The sequence below is a fragment of the Calonectris borealis genome, chromosome 2 (genome assembly GCF_964195595.1).
Source record: "Calonectris borealis chromosome 2, bCalBor7.hap1.2, whole genome shotgun sequence".
Classification (NCBI taxonomy): Eukaryota; Metazoa; Chordata; class Aves; order Procellariiformes; family Procellariidae; genus Calonectris; species Calonectris borealis.
In genome coordinates, this window is record NC_134313.1 from 117,273,821 (window position 1) to 117,295,868 (window position 22,048).

Genomic DNA, 22,048 nt, shown 5'->3' on the forward strand with positions numbered 1-22,048 from the left:
CAGCTGGGAAGAGGGTGTGCTGTGCTGGCCCAAGAGAGGAGTTGAATGCCTCCTGAGCTCCCACGTGGCCATCTGTGCTCGTACACGCGTAAGCACAGGACTAGGTTCTGCCGTGAGCAGGGAACGGGAAATTGAGTTGGGGGGGCATGGCTGTGAAAATACATCGTGTTCTGCTTAGGATAGCATTGGTATCGAGGCAGAGCATCTCCACAAAGCTGAAAAAGTTCTGGATTTACATGTGATTTTGCCCTCCGGTCAGAGAATATGTGCACACCTTCATCTGCCGCCTTGGTGTAAATCTGGAGTAACACCGCTAGAGATGGGGAAAAACATCCGAATCGATGGAGGGTAAGTGAGCTCGGTGCCCAGAAAATCGGTGAATAGAAACATAATTGATTACCTTGTTCTGAAGAGTCCTTGAGCCTCTGTCTAAGTGACGCCAGCAATCCCTAGGAGCCGTGCCTTTCCAGACAGGCTCTCCGTATGGCGAAGAAAGCACTGCCTGTACTGGGTGTGCAACAGGTTTGAGCTCTTTGCAAAGGGAAGTGCGAAGGCCCATTTATGGTTTTTTTTTTCCTTGGTAAAGACAACTTCAGAAGTCAGATAGACACTGACAGGGAAATTGTGATAGCTTAAGCCTAAAAACTTAATAGGCTTTTGCTAATACAGAAGGGTGTGTTGGTGCTTGTGTATGGGCATACCGTAATTCTGCAGGTAATTGAAATCAAAGCAGGCTGAGCGAGGGTAAGTAAGCAAAGCTGCTGAGTGGAATAGCCAGGCTCCTGAGCTTAACGCAGGCAGGAGGTTCATGCTTTTACTGACTCCAGAGCTGGCAATTTGGGGTGCAAGACAATCTAGAGTCCGCAAGGTACATGGCTGGGTCCACGTGTGCTGACTTTTTTACTGGCCGCTGCTCCTGCTGCTAGAAAGAGTATGTGGACGGCTGTCGTCAGAGTTGCACCGAAGGAAAGCTCAAAGGGACAACGGCAGCTTGGCTTTTTTTTTTTTTTTTTTTTAAAATCTATCACTCAGCTGCACTGAAGCCCGACACCTCTGGTAGCCAGCAGTGGAGCAGTGAGAAGCTGGTTTTGTTGCTGCGCTTTTACGGGAGAAGCTTGGCTGCGTTAACTCTTGCAAAAACAAGCACCTAGACAACTGGAACAAAAATCAGTGATGGAGGTCGCCTCCACAGAAGCCAGCAGCAGCTCCCAGGGAGGCACCGGCTGGCTGGATCTTACCCTTGTCACCTGCACTGAAATGGTGACTTTCACTGAAGTGGTGGCAGAAGAGGAGTGGGGATCCTTTTACTATTCTTTTAAGGTATTCTTTTAAGGCATGCATTACTTTTCTCACATGCTTGCAGCTTTGGTGCATTTTCAGCACCTCTGCGGGGAGGCAGCTAGGATTATTCAACTTTTTTGCCCAGATATTTGTGGGTTTTTCCCCTGCAAAGACAGCGGACAGCATGTGTGAGGCATTTACTGAAAAACAAAATAGTTGTAGGAATTAGAGTTCAGACTTTCAAGTCTTAGCCAATTGTATCCCCTTCCAAGAGGGGATGGTACCGTTTTTCTATAGAGGTATTGTAATTATACATGCATCTTTAATCAAAAGCTTGTATTAGTTTAACACATATTTTATGTAATTTCTCATAGCCATCATCTTGACATACGGGATTTGTTTTCAATTTTCCAGCTGCAACAAACGTTGTACCCAAGTGAGAGGATTTTTTGTTTTTTTGGTTTTTTTTTTAATCATGAAGGACAGGTTCTAATTAGTTGGTTTGTTTGTTTGCTTTTAACTTGAGCGGGGGATGCAGTGTCTCTTGAAGGCTGCTGTTAAGAATGCACCAGATTAATCATTCGGTAGTGAGTGCTCTTGAATGACATGGGAAGTGTATTCATTCATCTCCCCAAACAAACATCACCCTTGCAATATGTGAATGTAGGAAAAGATGAAAGAGGTACTGAAATTCATCTTTCCTTCAGATTTCTGTGCCTGTTGTCATTGCTTAATTTCATGCTGCATGCCGTGTGTCACTGTACTGTTGTGCAACATTGTACAAGTTAAGTTCAAGTTAGTAAGAAGTCTGGCAAGGAGTACCCTGCCATTCCTGCTGGAGCTCAGGACCAAAAAGATCACTTTCAACTGGAAAGGTATAGGCACTTACATCATTTGGCAATATGTCAAGTAAAAGGGGATATGTTCAGAGGCAATTTTGATTTCTGTGAGATTGCTAGTGCTCTGACACAATGCCAGTGGAATCAGTGGGATTACAACAGGTTTCCACCCCTGTTAAGGAAAAAGTTGATCTGTGGTTCTACACTTAATTAATGAGGGCCTTTTTTAACATGCTGCTGATACTTTTTTTTTCTTGGTAAGACAGCACTTTCTTGTCTAGGATTTCAAGGATGAAAATTCTTTTTTTTCCCTCTTTTTTTTCTCTCCATGTTAGACTCCTAAAATGCTCTTGAAAAAAAATCAGATGCAACAAGCAAAATATTTTTAACAACTTCCTTTTTATATCTCCTTTGTTCTTTCCACAGTTAGGGCTGTAAATCTGAACAATGTCATGGGAGCAGTATTTTATAATGGTAAAAGTGACAATTAATTCCACGATTAGAAAGTCCCCGGGCAGAAAAATGTTCCTTACCAGGGGAGATTGAGTAAATTACAATAATTAGGAAACCATGGATAGTCATGCATGCTCGTCCATTGCTAAAGGAAACTTGATTCTGTTAGCTGAGAGCTTCTCATTAGACTTGCACTCCTCTCTCGGATGTCTAGCTCTGGCATACATAGCATGAACTTGCAAGGAGGTTCACTGATTTCACATCAATTACTAACTGTTGATAGGCGTGGAAATATTTTGACTCTGGAGACAAGTGACAGCTGGTGCTGCTGCAGGAAAGGAGGGATAAAGCACCTGCTCTGATGACTATGGTGCAGGGAAGACAGGGCTCCCTGCCAGCAATTTCAGCTCTCTGTAAAATCTCACGTGTGGAAGGTGCTGCTGATACCTGCCGACTCGGTTGGCTGTCCTCCAGCAGCGCTGCCCACGTTGTGGCCGTGTCCTTGCCCCTTCCAGCAAGCCAAGGAGCATCTCTTTCCTCCTCACAAAGGTCTGGTTAAGTAGCTAAAGTAATAAAAGTTTCAGCTTGGAATAGGCTGAATGAATTAAAAACCAGAGCTCAGTGCTCAAAATGTAGCTACAAATGGGGCTTTGGTCTTTTATTGGGATTTTTGAACGAGTTGTAGCCCATGGCTGACAGTAAAGGCAGGCTGGATGAACGGCCACCCCTCAGGTTGACTCCAGAGCCTGTGTGCCAGGGTGCAGACAGGTCACTCAAGCTATTTCTGCTTGGGAAATGCAGGTGTAACCTATCTTACCAAAGCAGTCATAGGAAAACACGACCTAAGCCGATAAATGGAGATGAGGGAGTGACACTCATCCAGTACCCGGAGCAGTTCCTGTGTTAATGACTTTTTAATGATTTTACCCATTGACAGCTAGATAGCGTATCTCAACACGCTGCTTGAACTATGGGAGCATGCACTGGTTTCTTCTTTTTCTCCCATGCTTCAAAAAGACAGCCTGTACCCGCCTAAGGTAGTGTCTGTGTTATACTGTGGTGGCAATGTGGCAAAAGTAAAATAACGCACCTTAGAGCATTTCAGTGCCAAAAAGTCCTGTTACAGGCTGAGCTGTGAGTGCTTCCCTGCTCGCCCTTCCAGAAGCATTTGAGTTTCTGTCTGTTCCTCTTCAGAGTTTAACAACTAAATCCTGCGCTGCTTCAGATTAGAAAGCATTTTGCCAGTTCAATTAAATTTCTTCTTTTTTTTTTTTTTTTGACTGGGAAATGGAGCATTTCACCCACTTGGAGGAATGCACATTTCACTTCTGTTAGTCATTACCATAGTTCCTTGGCCAGCTGCTTACCAAGGCTTTGCCCATGAACTCTGCTTTGGGACTGTGGCCATAGGTGCTAATTAGGCTGGCTCCCTGCATGCAGAATTGCAGCCTTTGGGGCGGGATTGGGTGCACCCACGCACCACGCAAGCACGCAAGATGAGCTGGTGCTTCCCATGGCAAAGGCTCATCCCCAGCTATGTTCAGGTCTTCCTGCTGTGTTATGGCAAATGGTCCCTGAAAACCCGGACCATATTTCTTCCCGGGTGCCTTTACATGAGGTCTCCAGGTAGGTTACTGTCTTAAACCAAAGTAGTCCTGTTGGCTGTGTCAGCACCAAATTCAGAACAGATGTGCAAATTGGTATTAATTACAGCTCCGACCTCCCAGGCCAAAGGAGAGTTCACTGCATCCCTTTACAATCTCCCCCATATGCATTTAATCTATGTGTAAAAGGGCTCTAAGCGAGTGTCAACTGCCCTCTGCCAAATACAGTAATCTGAAAAGAACAGAGATCATCTGAACACCTGTGGCCTTCCTCCACTTCAGGACCTTCTTAGCTCTACAAGTTAACCTGACAAGGTGCAAACCAGAAACCTGCCTGGAGAGAAGTTGAAATCTCAGAATAGGTTTGCCCGGGTTGTCCACAGGGCTGGGAGGCTTCGCCAGGGCTGGAGGAAGCACCCCACCTTGCCAGGCCCCCAACAGCCCCGAGGCTTCCCCAAGGGTAGGAGCATGTGCTCATCCTCAGCAAGGATTGAGTAGGGCTCATCTCTTTTTTAGGAGGTCTACTGAGAAATGGGGTGCCCTACTTTTATGCAATAGAGTAAAGGTTGGAGTGCTCAAAAGAAGAAAAGTTCCAGCCGCTGTTCCTTTCTCAGTGGGACTGTGTTCCCACCATCATCTCCTGCCTCCCAGGAGAGTGGGCTGACTTCCATGATCTAGTACATTTTCTTATTTTGTTTTCTGATGTGTAGAGTTGAGCCCTCACCTGTGCAGCAGGACACAAAGGTTTTGTCATTTACACCCAAGGCTGTTTGGGAACCCCAGTCTCTCCCCTGCCAGGTGGGAACCCCAGCCACTGGTCCACACATTGACGTCCCCCTCCCTCTGGCCCCCTGAGCCCTGGTCCCGTGCCATGCAGCATGGCCACAGCAGTGACGCTGAAGTGCTGGAGCTCTCAGGAGGAACAACGTGCATATCGAATCCACCACAAATGATTTTACACATGTAATGTAAATTCCCAATTTGTTTCCGGAATAACTGTTTGACTCTCTGCCCGTGACTTCCCACACACATGCTATAGCATTCCCTGTACCTGCATGTTTTAGCCCACGTAGCTCAGATATTAAACAGGACTGCTATAGCCATGCCAGAGTAAGCACAAATCTAAGAGCATGTGCTGCTTATCCATGGAGCCTAATGCTCTTTCCAAAGGTCAGGGCTTACCATCTCCAGCAAAGAGCTGAGGAGACCAATGCGTGGAGAGAAGGTTTGCATAGACTTGTTTTGTAGGACTATCAGATTACAAGGATTTGGCTCCAGGTGTCCTCAGAGCCTGTTTAAGTCAGAATCTGTTGTCCCTGTCATTTAATCCAAATGCAGGAGTCTGTCTATCTCCTGGAAAGCATTCGCCTATGCTATTGCTCATTCTGATTTTCAAGCAAACCTCAGAGAGCATCCCATCATTGAATACATAATAGAAAAATAATAATTGGTGCTGTCAAATTTCTGGAGTAATCTCTGCAAATGTAATCATACATTTTAGAAAAATAGGCATATCAAATAATTCGTAAGTAACTTCACAGTCTTTCAATGCGGGGAGAGGAGGAGAATTAAGTCTACACAGATAAAGTGTCAGGAACTCCTGAACGCAGCCTCTGCAATATGCCATAACGACTGTTGCTGTTCCTGAGATGCTGCGCTGAGAATGTAATAGCTGATCTCCTTGTGAAACAAATCTGCAGTGCTGTTGGCCAGGCTGGCTTCATCTAGTAGCTTAAATGCAACACAGAAGTGATCTGGCTGTATGACAGCACAACTGGGGGTAGCTCTGAGCCAACTGATTTTGGCGGTTTTATACTAGCAACCCTCATACTTCTGACTCCATGGTCCACACAGCCACAGGGTTTGCATCTGTCTGCCTCTCCTATAGAAATATGCCTAGAAAGTATTAATTTCTCCATTTTTTTGAGATGTTTTAATTGTACAGATTAGGCATACTTAATCATTTTACCCCTTTTTGTGATTAAGAAGAAACAGCATTTCACAGTTTTTAATAGGGCTATCAAAATCATACAATTATGGATGGACCATTGAGTGACCTAATATTATCTCTTCATGTTGAAAATGTTCTAGGAAAAAATAGATAGGTACACCATGAAAAATGTATCTTTCCTGATGACATGAAAATCAGGGATATATGTTTGAATAATTCTGTGGAAGTTTCCTAGGGTGCAGTGGGTAAAAAAATCCTGCAATAACTGAACAGTACTGTTCCCATTTATTATCCATCTTGTACCAAAACGCAGCAGAATGGCAAATGTGAACTATCGGCTAGTAAAAATGAATTGTTACTATTTGTTACTGACTGAAAATCTTCCCCTCTATCCCAGTCACACCTATGGAGGATTTTGGGGCAGGGTGGGGGGTGCTTTTTTTAGCTGTTATTTGCGCTTGGAAAGATCACAGCAATTCACATGCATTAAATGTTGTGCACTGAAAGGACCCCGCCTCCCCTGTGATGGTGAATTCAGAGCTAAGAAATACTTTTCTAAAAAAACTGGGGATTCACAAAAAAGATAGACACAGTTTCGCTAGATTTCAAAAAGAAGTGAAAGTAATCTTAATAACATAATTAACCCTTTCCATGAGAAAGTGTCCTGATTTAGTGAATAGGCTTCCTCAGCTTGTCTGTTTCCCTAAGTCTAAATGGGAGAAAATGTTATAGATTTTTCCTCTATAACACATTAATATTCACAGACTATGAGTGCAGTACCGTACAGACACAAACTCATTCAAAACTGCTTCTCAAGTTTGGCAGAATAGAAAACGTCAGCTCGGGTCCCTCCCAACTGTGCCCATCTTCCAACCGTACGGAGACGTGGAGAAGTGACTGTCGGCAGCACCTCTGACGTGTTGTGAAGGCCTCGTGTGGCAACGCATCCCAGGATCGCCAGAGCGACCTGTAGCCCTGTGCTGGGAGGATAACACAGCCAGCCTGTGAGAAAGCATCTCAGTAAGGCAGCCTCTGCGCAGGAGATATGAAAACGCGCAGGCACGAGTGGTGCCATTGAAATGGGAAAGCCGCAGTCCCGGAGGCAGACCTGGGGCTGAACTAGTATTTACGCAGTTTGAATCAGGCTCCATTCCAAGCTACGCTAGCAAAAAAAAAAAAAAATCAACTCTTAGGGGGCTTGTTGCCTGCCCAAATGTGTTCCTCTGAAAATCAATCATAGTGGAAGCTCTTCCAAAGACAAAATACAAAACTTAGCTTTGAACTTTCTCTTTTCTCAGTCTTTCTTATCTTCACATGAGTTTTCCCAGACCTTTTCGGTGTCAATCAAATTGCTTTCCCAAAATTTTCAGGAACATCTTTTCCGTATAGAAACATCTTCTCCATTTTGTCTTGCTAGATGCAGAACGTTCTTTCAAAACACACTTGTATTGCAGGGATGGCCAGTACAATTTCTGCTGCTTGTGACAACTAGGGCATAATATTTCAGTGATCTTCCCGGTTGTTAGCGTGTTTCTTTCTGACTGAGACAAGGCCTATCAGCAAATGAATCAAGAATGATCCAGCCATTTTTGCAGCTTTTCTTGAGATTAGGAGGTGGCTTGAATCAATCATCTGAACTTTCACATTCAGATGACTAACATTTACTGTATGAAGCTTACTTCTAGCCTAAGTATTCCGTCCACTGTCTCTCTTTTTGTAAGATATTTGGTGCCCCTTACTTTGTTCCCTCTTGACAGTCAGAACTGCTATCTACAGCTGAAGTATGTGTAATGCCCCTACAGCTTATCTTCAAGCAGATCTCTGTTTTTCACAACCCAACTTGTGTTGAAAGCTTCAACACAAGAAGAAATATGGATGTTTCCAGTTGGCACTTCAACCAACTTTGTTCTTTTTTACGTATTAAAGAACCTTTATTTTGTAGCTGGTAAAAATAACAATAGATTCAGTCATGATCCCTTCAGTGGCATCACACTTTACTTCTGACAGCTCATTGTTTAAGCTGATCACACCCTGGCAGAAAGTCTTCATCTCATAAGCATAAGACAAATGCCATCTTATACTTTTAAAGTCCTTTTTCCTAAGATTAGTATGTTTGTAGCATTTCCATGCCAGTAGCCTTTATACCCGTGCTCTTTACTTGCAGGGTGAATTTTAATTTACGTAAAGATTCCCACAAAGATCTGAGTTGTTCATGTTTCTATGTTACAATAAATAATATACAACTTGTGCAAAGCACTCATCTGATTACGTCAGTATAAGTACCTTTTAGTTTTAAGTGCATTTCTTAAGAAAATAGGTCTTACGCATACTTGCGTGTGCATAGTAATTCAGGTAGGGAAGGACTTCTGGAGGTCACCTGCGCCAACCGCTCGAAAGCAAATTCAAATTCTGCCAGATTGCTCAGGGCAGCGTCCGCTCAAATTTTGAATATCTCTGGGGATGGAGATCCCGCAGCATCTCTGGTTTCCCATCGCAGTTCCCATCATGATGAAAATTTTTTTCCTAATATCTAATCAAAACGTCCCATGTTACAACTCTTACTTGCGGCCTCTTGTCCTTTCGTTGTGCACTTCTGAGAAGAACCTGGCTCTATCTTCTCTGCACCCTCCCATTAGATAATTGTAGGCAGCAGTTAGACCCCACAAGCCTCCTCTAGGGTTTCTACTGTGGAGGAACCTGCAAGTATGAGACAGAGGTTTTTAATCTATTTTTGCTTTGTTTATTTATTTTAAAAAACTTTATGAATTATGTCAGAGGTTGCACCAGTACCTTTAAGGGTCTTTAATTAAATTGTGCCGATGAGTGTCTTGTCTTTTTGATTTCTTTCAGTGTTGCAGTCCAAAGTGCAATTTGCCTTAGAGGTAAACTGACTATAAATCCCTGACTGGAATCAGTCAAGCTGCATGGCACCTGTCTGCCTCAGGAAAACTAATCTTCCTGGTTAGGTTTTTTGTTTTGGTTTGGTTTGGTTTTGTTTGTTTAACAGCCCTAAATGGGGGCTGTTAAAATAGCAAATCTGTCCTGAACGTTTTCAGTATTGAAAGTTCAAGACTCCAGATCTTCTACAACAGGGTCAAAAAAATGCAAGTCTAGACTGCTCCATTTTCTTGCATGGCCTGCCACTGAAGTGATTATTTCAGGGGGTGAGAGAAGACTTTTCTCTTTTTTTCTCCTTTAAGAAAGTGCAGTGCAATCAGTGGTGAACCTGACCGTGAGCATGACAGTTCCCCAATTTAGAAAGGAGATTTATGTGTTCTTCTTATGTGGTAAGAAGAACGTCCTTATAAAATTGTTTGGCTTGCTCCATGATCACATCTCTCTTACAATCTCAGTTGCTGCAATAGGCTATGTTAGAAACATAATTTTTAAAATATACCAAAGGCAAGCAGTGAGACCGTTTGCATTTTCCCAGAATTTAATCAACCAGTAAGAAGAAACTGTTCAGAAACTTAAGCCACTGCTGACCTGTGATACGAGGCATCAGTGCCTCTTCTTCACCCAGTGACCAAGGACATGGAGCAGGAAGGCACCAGGTCAGCAAGGACATGAATTCACTATAGGCCTCCTCTCCGCACCTTAAGAGGCCAGCCAGTCACATCAGGAACAGAGTACCTCTCACTCTCTTTTTCTGCTTATTTGCTCATTTCTTACTGGCAACCTTTTTTCCCAGGTTTTTTCCCAACCAGCCTCAGCACCTAGAATAAAACTGTTTCACGTTGAGTTCCCGTTCAAGTACAAATGTGCTTTGTCCATTGATAGTTGAACCTCTCCTTCTATTAGGCAACTGCTTAGGTATCAGGCAACAGCTTCTGCACCTCAAGACATGAGCAACAGCACCTCCATTGGGATGGGCTATCGGGTATATCCCCGCTCCACTGCCACAGCCAGTGCCCCCCAAGAGAGGGGGGGGTGAGCAGGGAAGTTGGTTGGGGAGAACTGGAGTGAGGGATGGCATCATGACACCAAAATGTCTCCCAGTGGCTCTGAAAGGTTTTAACTATCGTCTTGATTAAAGCTGGTCATAGGGATGATCTTTGTCTCAAATATAAAGCAGAATATACCTTTTGCTAGACTTATCGCAGCCTATAGATTCAGAAATTTTGTCAGAGAGACAAAATAACAAGGCTATTCTACAAGCAAAGGAAAATACAGGCAATCTTCAGACGGGTTTTCTGGCTTACATTTCACCCATGAAGGGGCTTTCTTCGTTGACTAAAGCTGGTTTTAATCTTAAGGCAAATTAGCAAAACATGAATATGCGCTCCAGATGTCAAGTACTTCCATGCTCCAAACACAGCAGTCTTGTGGAATAGCAGCGCATGCAACGGTTGTAGTCAAGCCAAGGAAATCCTCTTGACTTTGATTTGTTCTGTGACCTTAATTAAGTCACCAGCATCTTTAGTTTTTCTAATCTAAAATAACTGGTTTATGACACTAGTCTCTCTCATGGCATTCTCATGTAATGTAGTTAGCAATGCCAATTGCAAAAGCAGCCCTTGCCAAAAGCTTCTACACAGGGCTTTGGGAGACGTTATTATCTTTCTTTTTATCCAGACTGCCTCTGATGTCTGTGCAACATGTTAATAAACAATGGTTTTTGTAAATCATCTTGCTGAGGGTTGTTACAAAAAGAGGATTTTTGCTTGATGAACAAACAAGACATGAAATGAAACACCTTTATGTCTAAGCAACATTAAGGTGATGAATAAAACAAAATTATAGAAAATGCAGCTGGAGTGAAGTTCAAGGATCAATCAGTTACCTCTCTAATCTAATAGCTGTTTTTAAGACCTTCACAGATAGAGGCTTCACTGACTCAATCAATCTATATATATATGGTATATTTTTAAGTCAATTTTTTTAAAATTATCAACCTGAATTCTGTGCTGTCATTTTGGTTCATTGATTTTTGGCCAGTCTCCAGTGGATCTGAAGAAGAAATTATTCCTTTCCTTTTTTACGTCAATCTTTTTGTGTCTTCAAGGCTATGTTCATATTTTCCTGCAGCCTGCTTTTTGCTAGATTAAGCAACTTAATTCACTCAGTCTTTTCACCTGGCTATATCCTCTAGACTGCTGTCAACTCATTGCTCTGTGTCTGTCTTGAAGCACGGTGCCCAGGAGTGGGCATAGTACAGCTGCTGGGTACAGTGGAAGGATTAGAGCAGAGGCACATGAGACTAGTGTCGATCCCATGATGGTGGTTGTTGCTCTCATGGTAGGGTGACGTCATTAAATCATGTTCCACCTGTGGGTCACTTTACGTGTTGCATGCAGGGGGGGATGTTTTGAAGGCTCGCCCAACCCTATGTGATTACACCCACTGCCCTGTAGCCTTGCACTTCTCCATTGTTGAAGAGCATCTTGTTTTTTTCCAGGGCATGTTTCCAATTCATCAGGATCATTTTGAATTCTAATCCTAGCCTTCGTGAAGGCCTTTATCATGGTGGGCATTCCATTAATAACCACAGAAGTTTTTATTCTGCAAGCTAACACAGGCTGAGAGAGGCTGCAGCGATTTAAGTTGCTTATTATTATAGCTCCTTAATCTCCAAGAATGAGATCTTTTTCTCTTCTCTCTGAATGGCAGCTACGACAAACAGATTAATAGAAACTTTGGCTTTATTCCTTTGTCGATGGCCTTTCAAACTTACCTTTCCTATATTCAGCTTTTGCACCTTTTAGGTTATCTTTGTAGTCTCGTTTAATTGTGTATTTCAGTAAAGGCTTAGCCTAAAACTGCTTAACTGTTAAGCACTGCTTTTTAACTTGGCAGGAGGAGATTTAAACTCATCATATGTGCCGTGCCCCTATGATGGGGAAACACCCCTCTAACACAGTTTCTGTTGCTCCATAGTTATTTCTTCTGCAGGAATTGTAAGAAGGTTTGAGTGTCAGATCCTTGTTCTGTTTGTACCCATATCAGTATAATACAGGAATATAGAATTTCTTTCAAGAAAATGCTCTCCTGATTTTATACCAGAGAAAATGGGAACAAGTCTTGCTCCTCAGTTTTCTTCATGTGTGAAAGATGTTTTCTGAAATGGAAACGACAAACCAAACCCTGAGGAGAACCCACTGATTTCAAGGACAAAAGTGATGTGAAATCTTACCTTTTAAAATTTTAATTACCTTCCAAAAAGACACTTCCTTCCAATTCTTGTACAAAGCAAAGCATCTCCATAAAAATAGTTCCACCATGTCTCTGCCACACATTTTGAAGGGAATTTGTTTCCAAGAAATTCAAAAGATTTACAGACACCCGAAAGAGGTGGGTTTTTTTTTGTCTAAAAGCTAAGCATCCAGCCCACACAAGTCATTTTATCTAGGTCACTCTATAATCAGTGGAGACAGGCCATCACAAAGTAAGTGAGATGAACGGTGACTCAGCTCTGAGATACTGCTATTATCTAGACTCCACTATGACAATTTAGAGTAGTTGCCTCTCTTTAGAGCTTTAAAGTTGGGTGAGATGACCCAAATGGTAGATTACACTGGCAAAAGTTATCATGCTGGGAAAAGGGAAACCATCTAAACACAGCCTTCATTGTATGCTTAAGCTAATCTCTGAGTTCAGGCACAGAGCACAGCCTCAAATCTCATACACCAGGTCTTGCCTTTCCTGCATGCCCACCTAACCCACAGGGTAGCCTGGCTACCTACCTGGAGCAAAGCTGAGGCGGGTTCCCACAAGTGGCTCCCCAGTAGAGGAAGAACCATGGCTACTGACTGGGAGAGGGCTAAGAGCTGAGGAGGCACTAAAGCTCATGGCAGACTAAGCAGCTCCTTGCCCCTGCTCCTTTCCTGCCATTTCACCTTCCCTCCCCACGCTCACAGCTGAGCCGTTTTCTCTTTGCGGGCAGCAGGAGCCCTGGTTTCTGCTCACCCATGACAAAGTCATGGGTTGGTGGCTGCCAAATGCTTTTAATGAGTGCTCTCCCCTCTGTCTGCTCCATCATCAGCCCAGTCAGGCAAGCACAGGTCTCACTGACAGCCTCCTTCCCCCCACCTGCTCAGGACAGTGCCTTGGGGTCACTTCTGTAGGGCCAGCAGCTGGGATCCCTCTTCAACTGCAGCCCTTACCTGTCTCCTCCATTTTCCACTAGCTCCCACATGATGGGTTTGGTGTCAGGAATTGGAAGATCCCAAACGACTGCGTTGACATGACTGGAAACTCATCCCAGTTGCTAGGATGTGAATGCAGGCGACCAATGCATCTGAAACATTGGAGGCTGAAGGCACTTCTGTATTTCATTTATACAGACTGTCTCCTCCTGAAACATCAAAGGCAGGGGTCTGCTTGGGAGCAGCAGGCTCTGGGAGAGTCGTCCCTTATGGAAACTGGGTTTACTTTTATAACTACCAGTTCTGCTGAGGCATATATGTATTTTTTCTCTCTTCAACTCTAATAATAATGTGTATTTTATTGCTGTTGGATACATTAGGGTTTTTTTTCTCCTGAGCTCCCCTGCTCTATGCCCTTCAAACCTAACTGTTACTGTGAAAAATCCCCTCTCTTCTGCTTGTCTTTGCAGAAGAGCAGCAGAACCGTCTTCCTCCATGCCACTACATACAGCTTTACACAGGACAGGTTTTTATCAGTGAGAATTTTGCAGAAATGCAGAATATTTTCTCCAAGCTGACCCCATGCTCACCAGACTCGGTGCTTCTCAGGCTCAGAGCTGTCTGGCTGCTATGGAGAAAACATAAACGGTGCGCTCTCACACGGCGAGGGGAAACCTACAGAGTGGCCACTGAAAAATAACTATCCTGCACCTAGGGAGGACCAAATGGGTTTTGATAGGCCAAAAGGAGAGAGGAGATTGGGTGTGCACTCACAAAACAAGCAAACGTGGATACGTACGCCCTTGTTCTTGCAGCCAGAGGATCCTGATGCTTTGAGAGCGCGAATACCTTTTTTCCTTGCTTTCTTTTCTTTGTACACACTACCACTAGGGGACGTTTTGTCATCACGTATCGCTCGCTACACAATTTTACTTTTCCTTACAGTGGGTCATGCTTTCTTTTCGATCTTGGTGCACACCTAGATCATGGAGTGGATGTCTGAATTTCGTAGGGCTTGTGGATGATCCAGACTCACTGGAGCTGGGAAGGAGAGAAGTATTTATTTCCCCCATTTCTCCAAAGGAGCCCATCTATCAATATTCCTTGCAAAGTGAGGCAACTAGTTATTTCACAGCTTGCTGGAGCAACGCGAGAAAACTGAGGGCTGCCTTTCATTTTGGTGTTAAGTGCCGAACACAGACACTGCTAGTGGTTTTGTGAAGATAAAAGTAATATTCAGCTACTGCAAATCAAACTGGAATGAACATCACCAGCAGTGATGCATGCAAAGTATTTTCTGAAAGAACAAGAATATCTTTTAGACTAAATGATTAGAAATCAATTGGCAAAACTCACATTTCACTCCTTTTTTCCATTCTCATCTCATTTGTCCTAGGATAGCTGACTGACTTAACCCAAGTCACTACCCACCCACCTACCGATACCCTTTTTTTCCTTCTCTCCAATGCAGACAGAGCAGCTGGTGACTCTTTGGATTCTCTTTATTGTCACAATTGCTGGAAATGCCACTGTGCTCTTCTCTACCTGGAGGAGGAAACGGAAATCTCGAATGACCTTCTTTGTTACACAGTTGGCAATCACAGGTAGTGTATGGGAGGGGAAAGGGCATCTGAACTGCACAGGAATCACTATTAAAATGAGAAATAAGAAAATGCAAGTTGAGTGGTGAAGAATTCAGTTGCCACCTAATGTCCAGCTGCAGCTTGCCATAAGACAGATGGATGGCTCGTATCTTAAGGTTCAGTCTGCCTCTGATCTAAAAAGATGTTGCTAGATGTAGCAGTGACTGTGTCAGATGCAGCAGCTGCAACTCATTGATTTCACTGAGTCTTATCTTCCAGTCTGAATTTGCATTCACATGTCCCAGAAGTTATGTCCCCATTGTTGTCATGGAACTGTTTAAATTAAACTAGTGTAAGATGAATCTTTTGTGGTTTTCTATTAAAACCCTTTCTAAAGTACTTAACAACGGTATTGCTCCATCAATTACGCTCTTGCACTGAAGAGTGAAAATAACTTCACGTTGTCTGGTTTAACCAAGTAAGGGAAATATAAAAATGTAAATGTGGAGAGGAATACATTTAGCTAATTTTTTTGAATGGAAAAAAGACTGCTGATCCAAGAACTTCATAGTTTTTAAACAAAATGGAAAACGTACAGAAACCTGGTTTGCAAAATTTCAATCTCAGCAACCAGGAAAGGAAACGAGCATAAGCAGCACATTGTTTCTCTATGGCCTTGAATGGACTAAACTTGTGGGGTTTTAAGTTTCCCAAGGGAAAATATGTGCTGTTTCTGTAACAGTGTCCTGCTACTAATCCCTGCTTACAAGACAGCTGTTGTATTGTTTGTGTATATAGGATAGATTTATATGCTTTCTGTTGCTTTTTTTGTAAGATATGGTAGGAATTACAGCACTTTTCCACTAAAGAGCTATTTAACATGTGATTTCCCAGCAATATTGCATCCTCCGTTGATGTCTACTGTATCTCTGTTTAAACTGGAAAAGCAAAGGACTACAGTCCCCAGTTTTCAACATGCATTCTTTGCAAGTAAATGAACTCCTGCTCATGGTCTCAACCATGGCTGCCCAGGAGCTTGTCCCATTTGAAGAAGTGCTCTCAGTTGAAATGGATCAAGATGTGCAAAGTGATGCAAAGGGACTGGCCCATAACTACAGGTGATGTAAACATTACTGCAAGGTGAGGAGGTGAAGGTTTGCAGTGCCTCCTCTTCTGAAGTGCGGACGGCTGGTTTTCCTATTCGCCTGTGAGTCGTCTGTAACGGTTTCACTTATCTCAGTCATGACTTTCATGTCACTTCCTTCGTGTGCCAGCAGTATTTTCCATCAGGTAAGGCATGTTGATACAGCCTCACAGCATGGTTTGGAAGCATCAATCACAGATTGAGCATTACAGTGTTCACAGGAGTTTCAAAATAACCAGCCTCTGCTCAAAGAGCTCCCAATCCTAGATGAATATACAGAGGATGGTAAAAGGTAAGCAACCAAGCAGTAGTACAGGCAAAGAGCAGAAGAGCAACTGAAGCCCCAGTGACACCGTCCATTTTCTGCCTACTGTCATCAGCGAGCAGAGTACTGGGGGCAACCATGATGAGAAGGGCTTTGGAAGAGAGGAGGGTGGAAAATGACCCTGTGTGTGCAGCTGGCACAGAGGGCACAAGGGCTGGGCTTGCTACCAGAGCAAAGGCACAGGTAATACATACACCAGCATGGTAATAGAAGATGGGTCCTAATAGGAAGAGCTCAACTACACAGCAAAGGGTCTTGTCCTAGTAAGAAAAGAAATGTATTTACGGCAGCAGAGAAAGAACCAGCATAAGGATATGGGTGTCCAGGTCAAAGGAATAGAGCAAGAAGCAGACAGAAGTGTCTGGACCAGGATAGCTCAGGAGAAGGCTGGTCCACATGAGGTGTACTAGGAGGAGGCTACTGCTGTTGCTGCTCTGGGTAAGGGCCTGGGTGGGATTTTTGCCATTTTGGACCCATAAGAAAGGCTGACTTTTTGGATTAGAATGGAGGTGGATAGAGAGCTATTCACTAGAGGTTTAAATACTACCTACATGAAGGGAGGGGAAGGCATTGCACGTGCAGTTTTGAGGGAGCTGGAATAATCAGTGGCAAAGACAACAGGGCAAATACCCCATTAGATGTGGGCTGCAAATAGTGCTATACAGCTGACGTTACAATATTGAGCGAGGTCCACACGTTCCACTTGCTGATTCTTCTGACCTCCCCTTCCCTAAAATTACCCTTGACTTTTAAAATCAGAGCTTCAAAGTGCCTGAGTTCCACCGTCTATTGCATTGCATATTACAGAAATTCACATAGAAAACTCACTTGACATTCACATCTGCAATGTTAAAAGAAGTAACACCAGCTTGAACAGCAAGGCTCCTTTCAAGCAATGTTGACTTCTTTTTTGTGATGCAGGAGTCAGAACTCTAATTTATCTTCCCGCACCAAGAGTTCCTGTCAGTATTTTGGCACAAAGAAATGACTTAATTCCTGAAATGGAGCCATTTCACTTTCTTATCTTCAAAAATGTTAATAAGAACAAAGCAAGCTGGCAACAGTCATCATCCTTTCACAACAAGTTATGAGGTAGACGCAGAACATTATGAAAACACTGGCTTGTCACATTGCTTTGACATGCCAGGCATATTTAAATCCTACCAACTAAAGCCTAATCTCCTGGCAAACAGTTTTTGCTTAGTCAATATTACTACTTCCATCTATTTTGGGATTCTTAAAATATTTATTATTTCTACCCCAGTAGCAGAGAAAAGAATAATGGATATAGCTTTATCAATGTAGGCATTTCAAAGCCATTTAAAAACTTTTTGTCTATTGATCTGTGGCTTGATAGTTGAGTAGTGTCCTCAATTCTCACGTCTTCCCACTAATGTAGTACAAAATGAAATGAAAATATAGCCTTCATGTTAGAATAAACAAGGTATTCAAAGCAAATTGTGCATAATACATGAATAGGAAATGAGCACTGTTGTTCTCCTTGACTGGTTGCCAAGCCAGATGCAGACGAGAAGTAAGTAACTGATTGAGGCTTCTTTCAACACTGCCAGAATTCAGTGGTTCAACCCACCCGGCAAATTCAGAGATAAGACTCGTACTGATCCCTTACTACACCATAATTTAACATGGTGCTCGAGGCTGCAGGGATCTGTAGGAATGTGAGTAATCCCTTCAACTTCACTGTGCTTAAAGATGTTGCTGAAGCCTGTATTCAGAATATTTCATATTAAATATATGCCTATACAATGCCTGTGTCAGTACTGCATTTAAGTCTGTGTTTAACTCTCAGTTCATGCATAAATCTCTTTGAGATTATCTGAGAATTAAGCACTAGGAAATCAGCTAAGAGTTAACAGCTGAGTTGAACAATAGTACTAATCACTCAGCATCAGCTAATTTAACGAAGAGGAATATTGCCATGTTTGCCTTGTGTTCAGTTTGGTTTTGGGCATATTTCTTTTTTGTAAAAATGTTTTTCTTAGATGCAAGCTCGTCTCTGAAGACTGAAACTAAAGCAAGGTTTCCTACAGATTTCTATCTCCAAGGCAATTCAGTTTCTCAGAAAGTGTAAGCTCTGAAGATTACCCTGTGAGGAGGGTATTTCTAAACACTTTTTCCCAAATAGATTTCTTCTGAGTTTAACACAAGTTATGCTCATGGCATAGCTATCTCTCCTGGCAGGAAACCTCTCGCATCTCCCCCTACCTGATGCCATTTCACATAACTTCAGAGTCTTAGTGTCTTTAAGATCTCTGCCTCTGACTGAATTCACCAAGTGGTTCAAGATCAAAGAGTGGTGTCTGACAGATGGGCGAGTTCACAGGCGCTATATCAAGCTGGGAATTTTCAAGCAAAATATGGTTGTTTTCAGAAAAGATGGTTTGTCCCCACATTTATATCCATTTAGATCACTTTACCCAGCTCTACCAAATGAAGGCCGCCTTAATTCTACTCTCAAAATGTAAAAGCAGCGGACATGAGCATATATAAACCACAATTATTTGAGTAACATTGGAAAAGGAATGTCATTTATTAGCTAAACAGTCCATTCAAGAAAAACTCTTATTATTTGACCAATTCTAAAACCAATCAAGCAATACATTAAAAAACTCTGCTGAAAAGTATTTTACTTCTCATTATTCTTCATCCAACTTCAACTACTACTGACAGACAAATGTATTTAAGTTCCTTTTAATGACCAAAAGTGCATAGTTTATTGAGGTTTTTTCCTCCAACGTTAACATCTGGAAAGTTGGAGCTGGAAATGTCATGACCATTAGCTCTGTGAGTTTCTCTTTCTATTCCAACATTTAGCAGAAATCAGTACTTTAAGAATAGTGTTAGATTTTGTCCATTGTTAGGGGTAGAAATACATGTAGGCACTTTACCACATGCCCAATTTTAAGCCATAGGCTGACAGACTTGGTTGGAAATACATGCTCGCTTAGGTATTGCTGTGGCTGTAAAGAAGAGAGAAAATAAAAAGAACGTGAGCTAACTTCTATGGTAGCTTATATATAAACAGAAAAACAAAAGATGACCTGTAGAAGTGTTTAGCTACAGTCTATATTGTGATATAAATACCAAATCCTAAGGGATGACTTGAGAATGACATTAAAAAGACAAGGACGTATTTTTTTACAGTGTCTCTTTATATCGCTGCCACCTTCTTCAGTTGCTCCCAGAAAGCTGGACCACAGGAGGCCTTGGTCCTTTAGCAACTGCACTCATTTTGTTCACTGTTTAGTAAAAAGCCAATACACTGAAAACTTGCTAAGAGAGGGTTATGTGAGCAAATAGGTGGAAATGGACCCTGCTGAAGCAAGGAGTGTTTATTTTCTGTGCTGCTTCTGACCAGAGAGAGCATGATTGTGGGACTAAAACCAAGTGGGCTCAGCCACCAACTTCTGGGATGGCTTTGGTTAAGATGACTGAAGGCAGAGTCTGCTAGTTAAATGCACTAAATAATAGGTACATCTCACTCTACTACTACAACAGCTAAACATGAACAAAGACATTAGAAGTTGTCCTTCCTTTCTTCTTCTTTTTTTTTTCCCTACACCAAAACCACTAGATCACTGAATGCTTTAATGGACTGTGCCTGTCCTTCAATATTTTTCTTCCTTGTCTATGTGACTTGAAGGAATGAAGATGACTTGTTACTCCCTGATCTATACAAAAGCTTAATATAATAACACCATTACCAAAATTAACATGTAGAACAATATTAACAGATAATTGTCTCTGTTCTAGCTTTTCATCTGGAAAATGGTACTTGTAATATTTCCGCACTTCAGAGAAATTATACATACAAATTCATCAGTTTTACAAGTACCTTAGACATCACAGTGATTATGAGCATTGGAAGTTAATTGCATAGAGCCAATTAGCAGCTAACTCAGCAAGTCACCTTACTGGAGGTGGACTGTTGGCAGCCAAAGAGCCCATAAAGTTCCCAGTTACACTGGAAAACTTATACCTTACCAGCTGGGTCTTGGCTGGAACCTGCCATCTGATTTACATGATTGCCCACCCAAGACACAGAAACCTAATGTACAATGCTGAACTGAAATAGAGTTTATTTCAACAATTCCCAGAAATCTGTGGCTTTCTCCTCTTTCCACACCTCTATTTAATGCTAATTTGTGGGAAAAAAATGAAGGCAGAGGAAAAGTGGGAGGCGTTAGTATCCTACCTGCAGAAAAGAAGACTTGAAGGAAGTTACAATTGTACTGCAGAGTTCACTGATAAAATTGAACGAAGGATATCTGCATTTCTTATGTTCATTATGTCTTAAAACCTCTTCAAAATGTAATTAATGTATGGTAAGGAAAGAGTCTGTGCTAATGGATTGTCTGTGTCCTACACTATGTATTCCTGTCACTACTGAAAAGGATATGTCAAAATTGGGAAGACTGTCATTTGTTAATATTCCCTCAGGCACAGACATTGAAATTTGCCGGAGTACCCAATGGCACCTAAATACCCCAATTTTGGAAGCAGCCTGGTTCCCTAACACTTAGCTGAAAGTCCAACAACTCTGCAAATCACCTGAATGTACACATAGCTTGAAAAACAGGGAAATAAATAGATTATATCCACCTTTCTTCTGCAGGCTAGAGAAACTATAGCGTTTAGTACAACTGTTCATTTTGCATTCACAGAATAAATGAGAATCAATTTACCAAGAGCAAAAATGGTCTCTGGGAGTAAACACAGCAATATTAACATTACTTATTCAGTGCATCCCATAAAACTATGTCGAGTTCTCTGGACTGGGAGTGAATAAGAAAATTCATTGCATGGCTGTATTAGTTGCCTGGAGAAGAAGCAATTATTTTCCATTCTGATTCTGCCAAGACGACTAATTCAGTAACTGGAAAACAACATGGGACTTACTTTAAATTAGGTATGTATTAGTGAACCCCCCCAAAACTGAGACGTAATGCAGGGTAAGATAAATGTGGTCACTGCCTGCAATACCCCGTGGCAGCATGTGGCAAGCCAGATTTGATATCCATTGCCATTTCTGGCCATTTAATACCACCTAGCAGAAACTCAAATTCTCCATTGAACTTTAACTCAAATTTGAAGATGTAGTACCCTAGATCATAATAAGTAACTCGGACACTGACGCTATACAATTCCAGTTTGATATTATGAATCATGTTTTACTATTCTCTTAGATTTCTTTTGTGAATAGCCAGGGATATTTCTGTATGTCTATATATAATCATTCTTGTCTGGATATATGATTAGTCAACACAAGACTCAATCTTTCCTGAGGAAAACAGAAAATATCCAATACATGCATCCCTCTTAAAATGCATTTTCTCCAAAACCAAGCCTGAAGTAGATGGGGTAAATAGTGGAATATCCTCAGAAGTTAGGCAAGGAAACCAAGACTGAGCATTAGAATCAAAATTGAGTGACAGAAAGAAGCTTTATGCAAAGGAGGAGACATAGTCTCTTTGGGGGTATCAGGACCTCTGTTTCACAGTGTTTGGTCATACAGCCAAAGGAAAATGGTCATGGAAAACAAAGTAGATTTCATGTTTTAGAGGTGAAATCATGAAGCTAGAGGTCTGACATAAAGAACTTGGCATCCTGAAAATACATTGCTCCAATCCAGTCTAGTAGTATAGGAAGAACAGTGAAATTGGGACTAGCACACAAACATTCGGTCTAGTTACACAACTTCCTTATGAGGTTTAATGTAAAAGAAAATGCTTTTGGTGCAAAATGAACTCTCCTTGAAAAGG

At 42.1% G+C, this 22,048-nt stretch overlaps 1 protein-coding gene across 1 annotated transcript in view; it reads left to right on the forward strand.

Moving 5' to 3' along the window:
* The first annotated feature begins 1,024 nt into the window (after nucleotides 1-1,024).
* The window catches only part of NPSR1 (neuropeptide S receptor 1), a 63,033-nt gene continuing 42,009 nt past the window's right edge, over nucleotides 1,025-22,048 (forward strand). Inside the window, exons 1-2 of the mRNA XM_075140732.1 lie at nucleotides 1,025-1,320; nucleotides 14,685-14,817. Coding sequence (XP_074996833.1) covers nucleotides 1,174-1,320; nucleotides 14,685-14,817 — 280 coding nt within the window. The 5' untranslated portion in view covers nucleotides 1,025-1,173. The remainder of the gene's footprint in view (nucleotides 1,321-14,684; nucleotides 14,818-22,048) is intronic.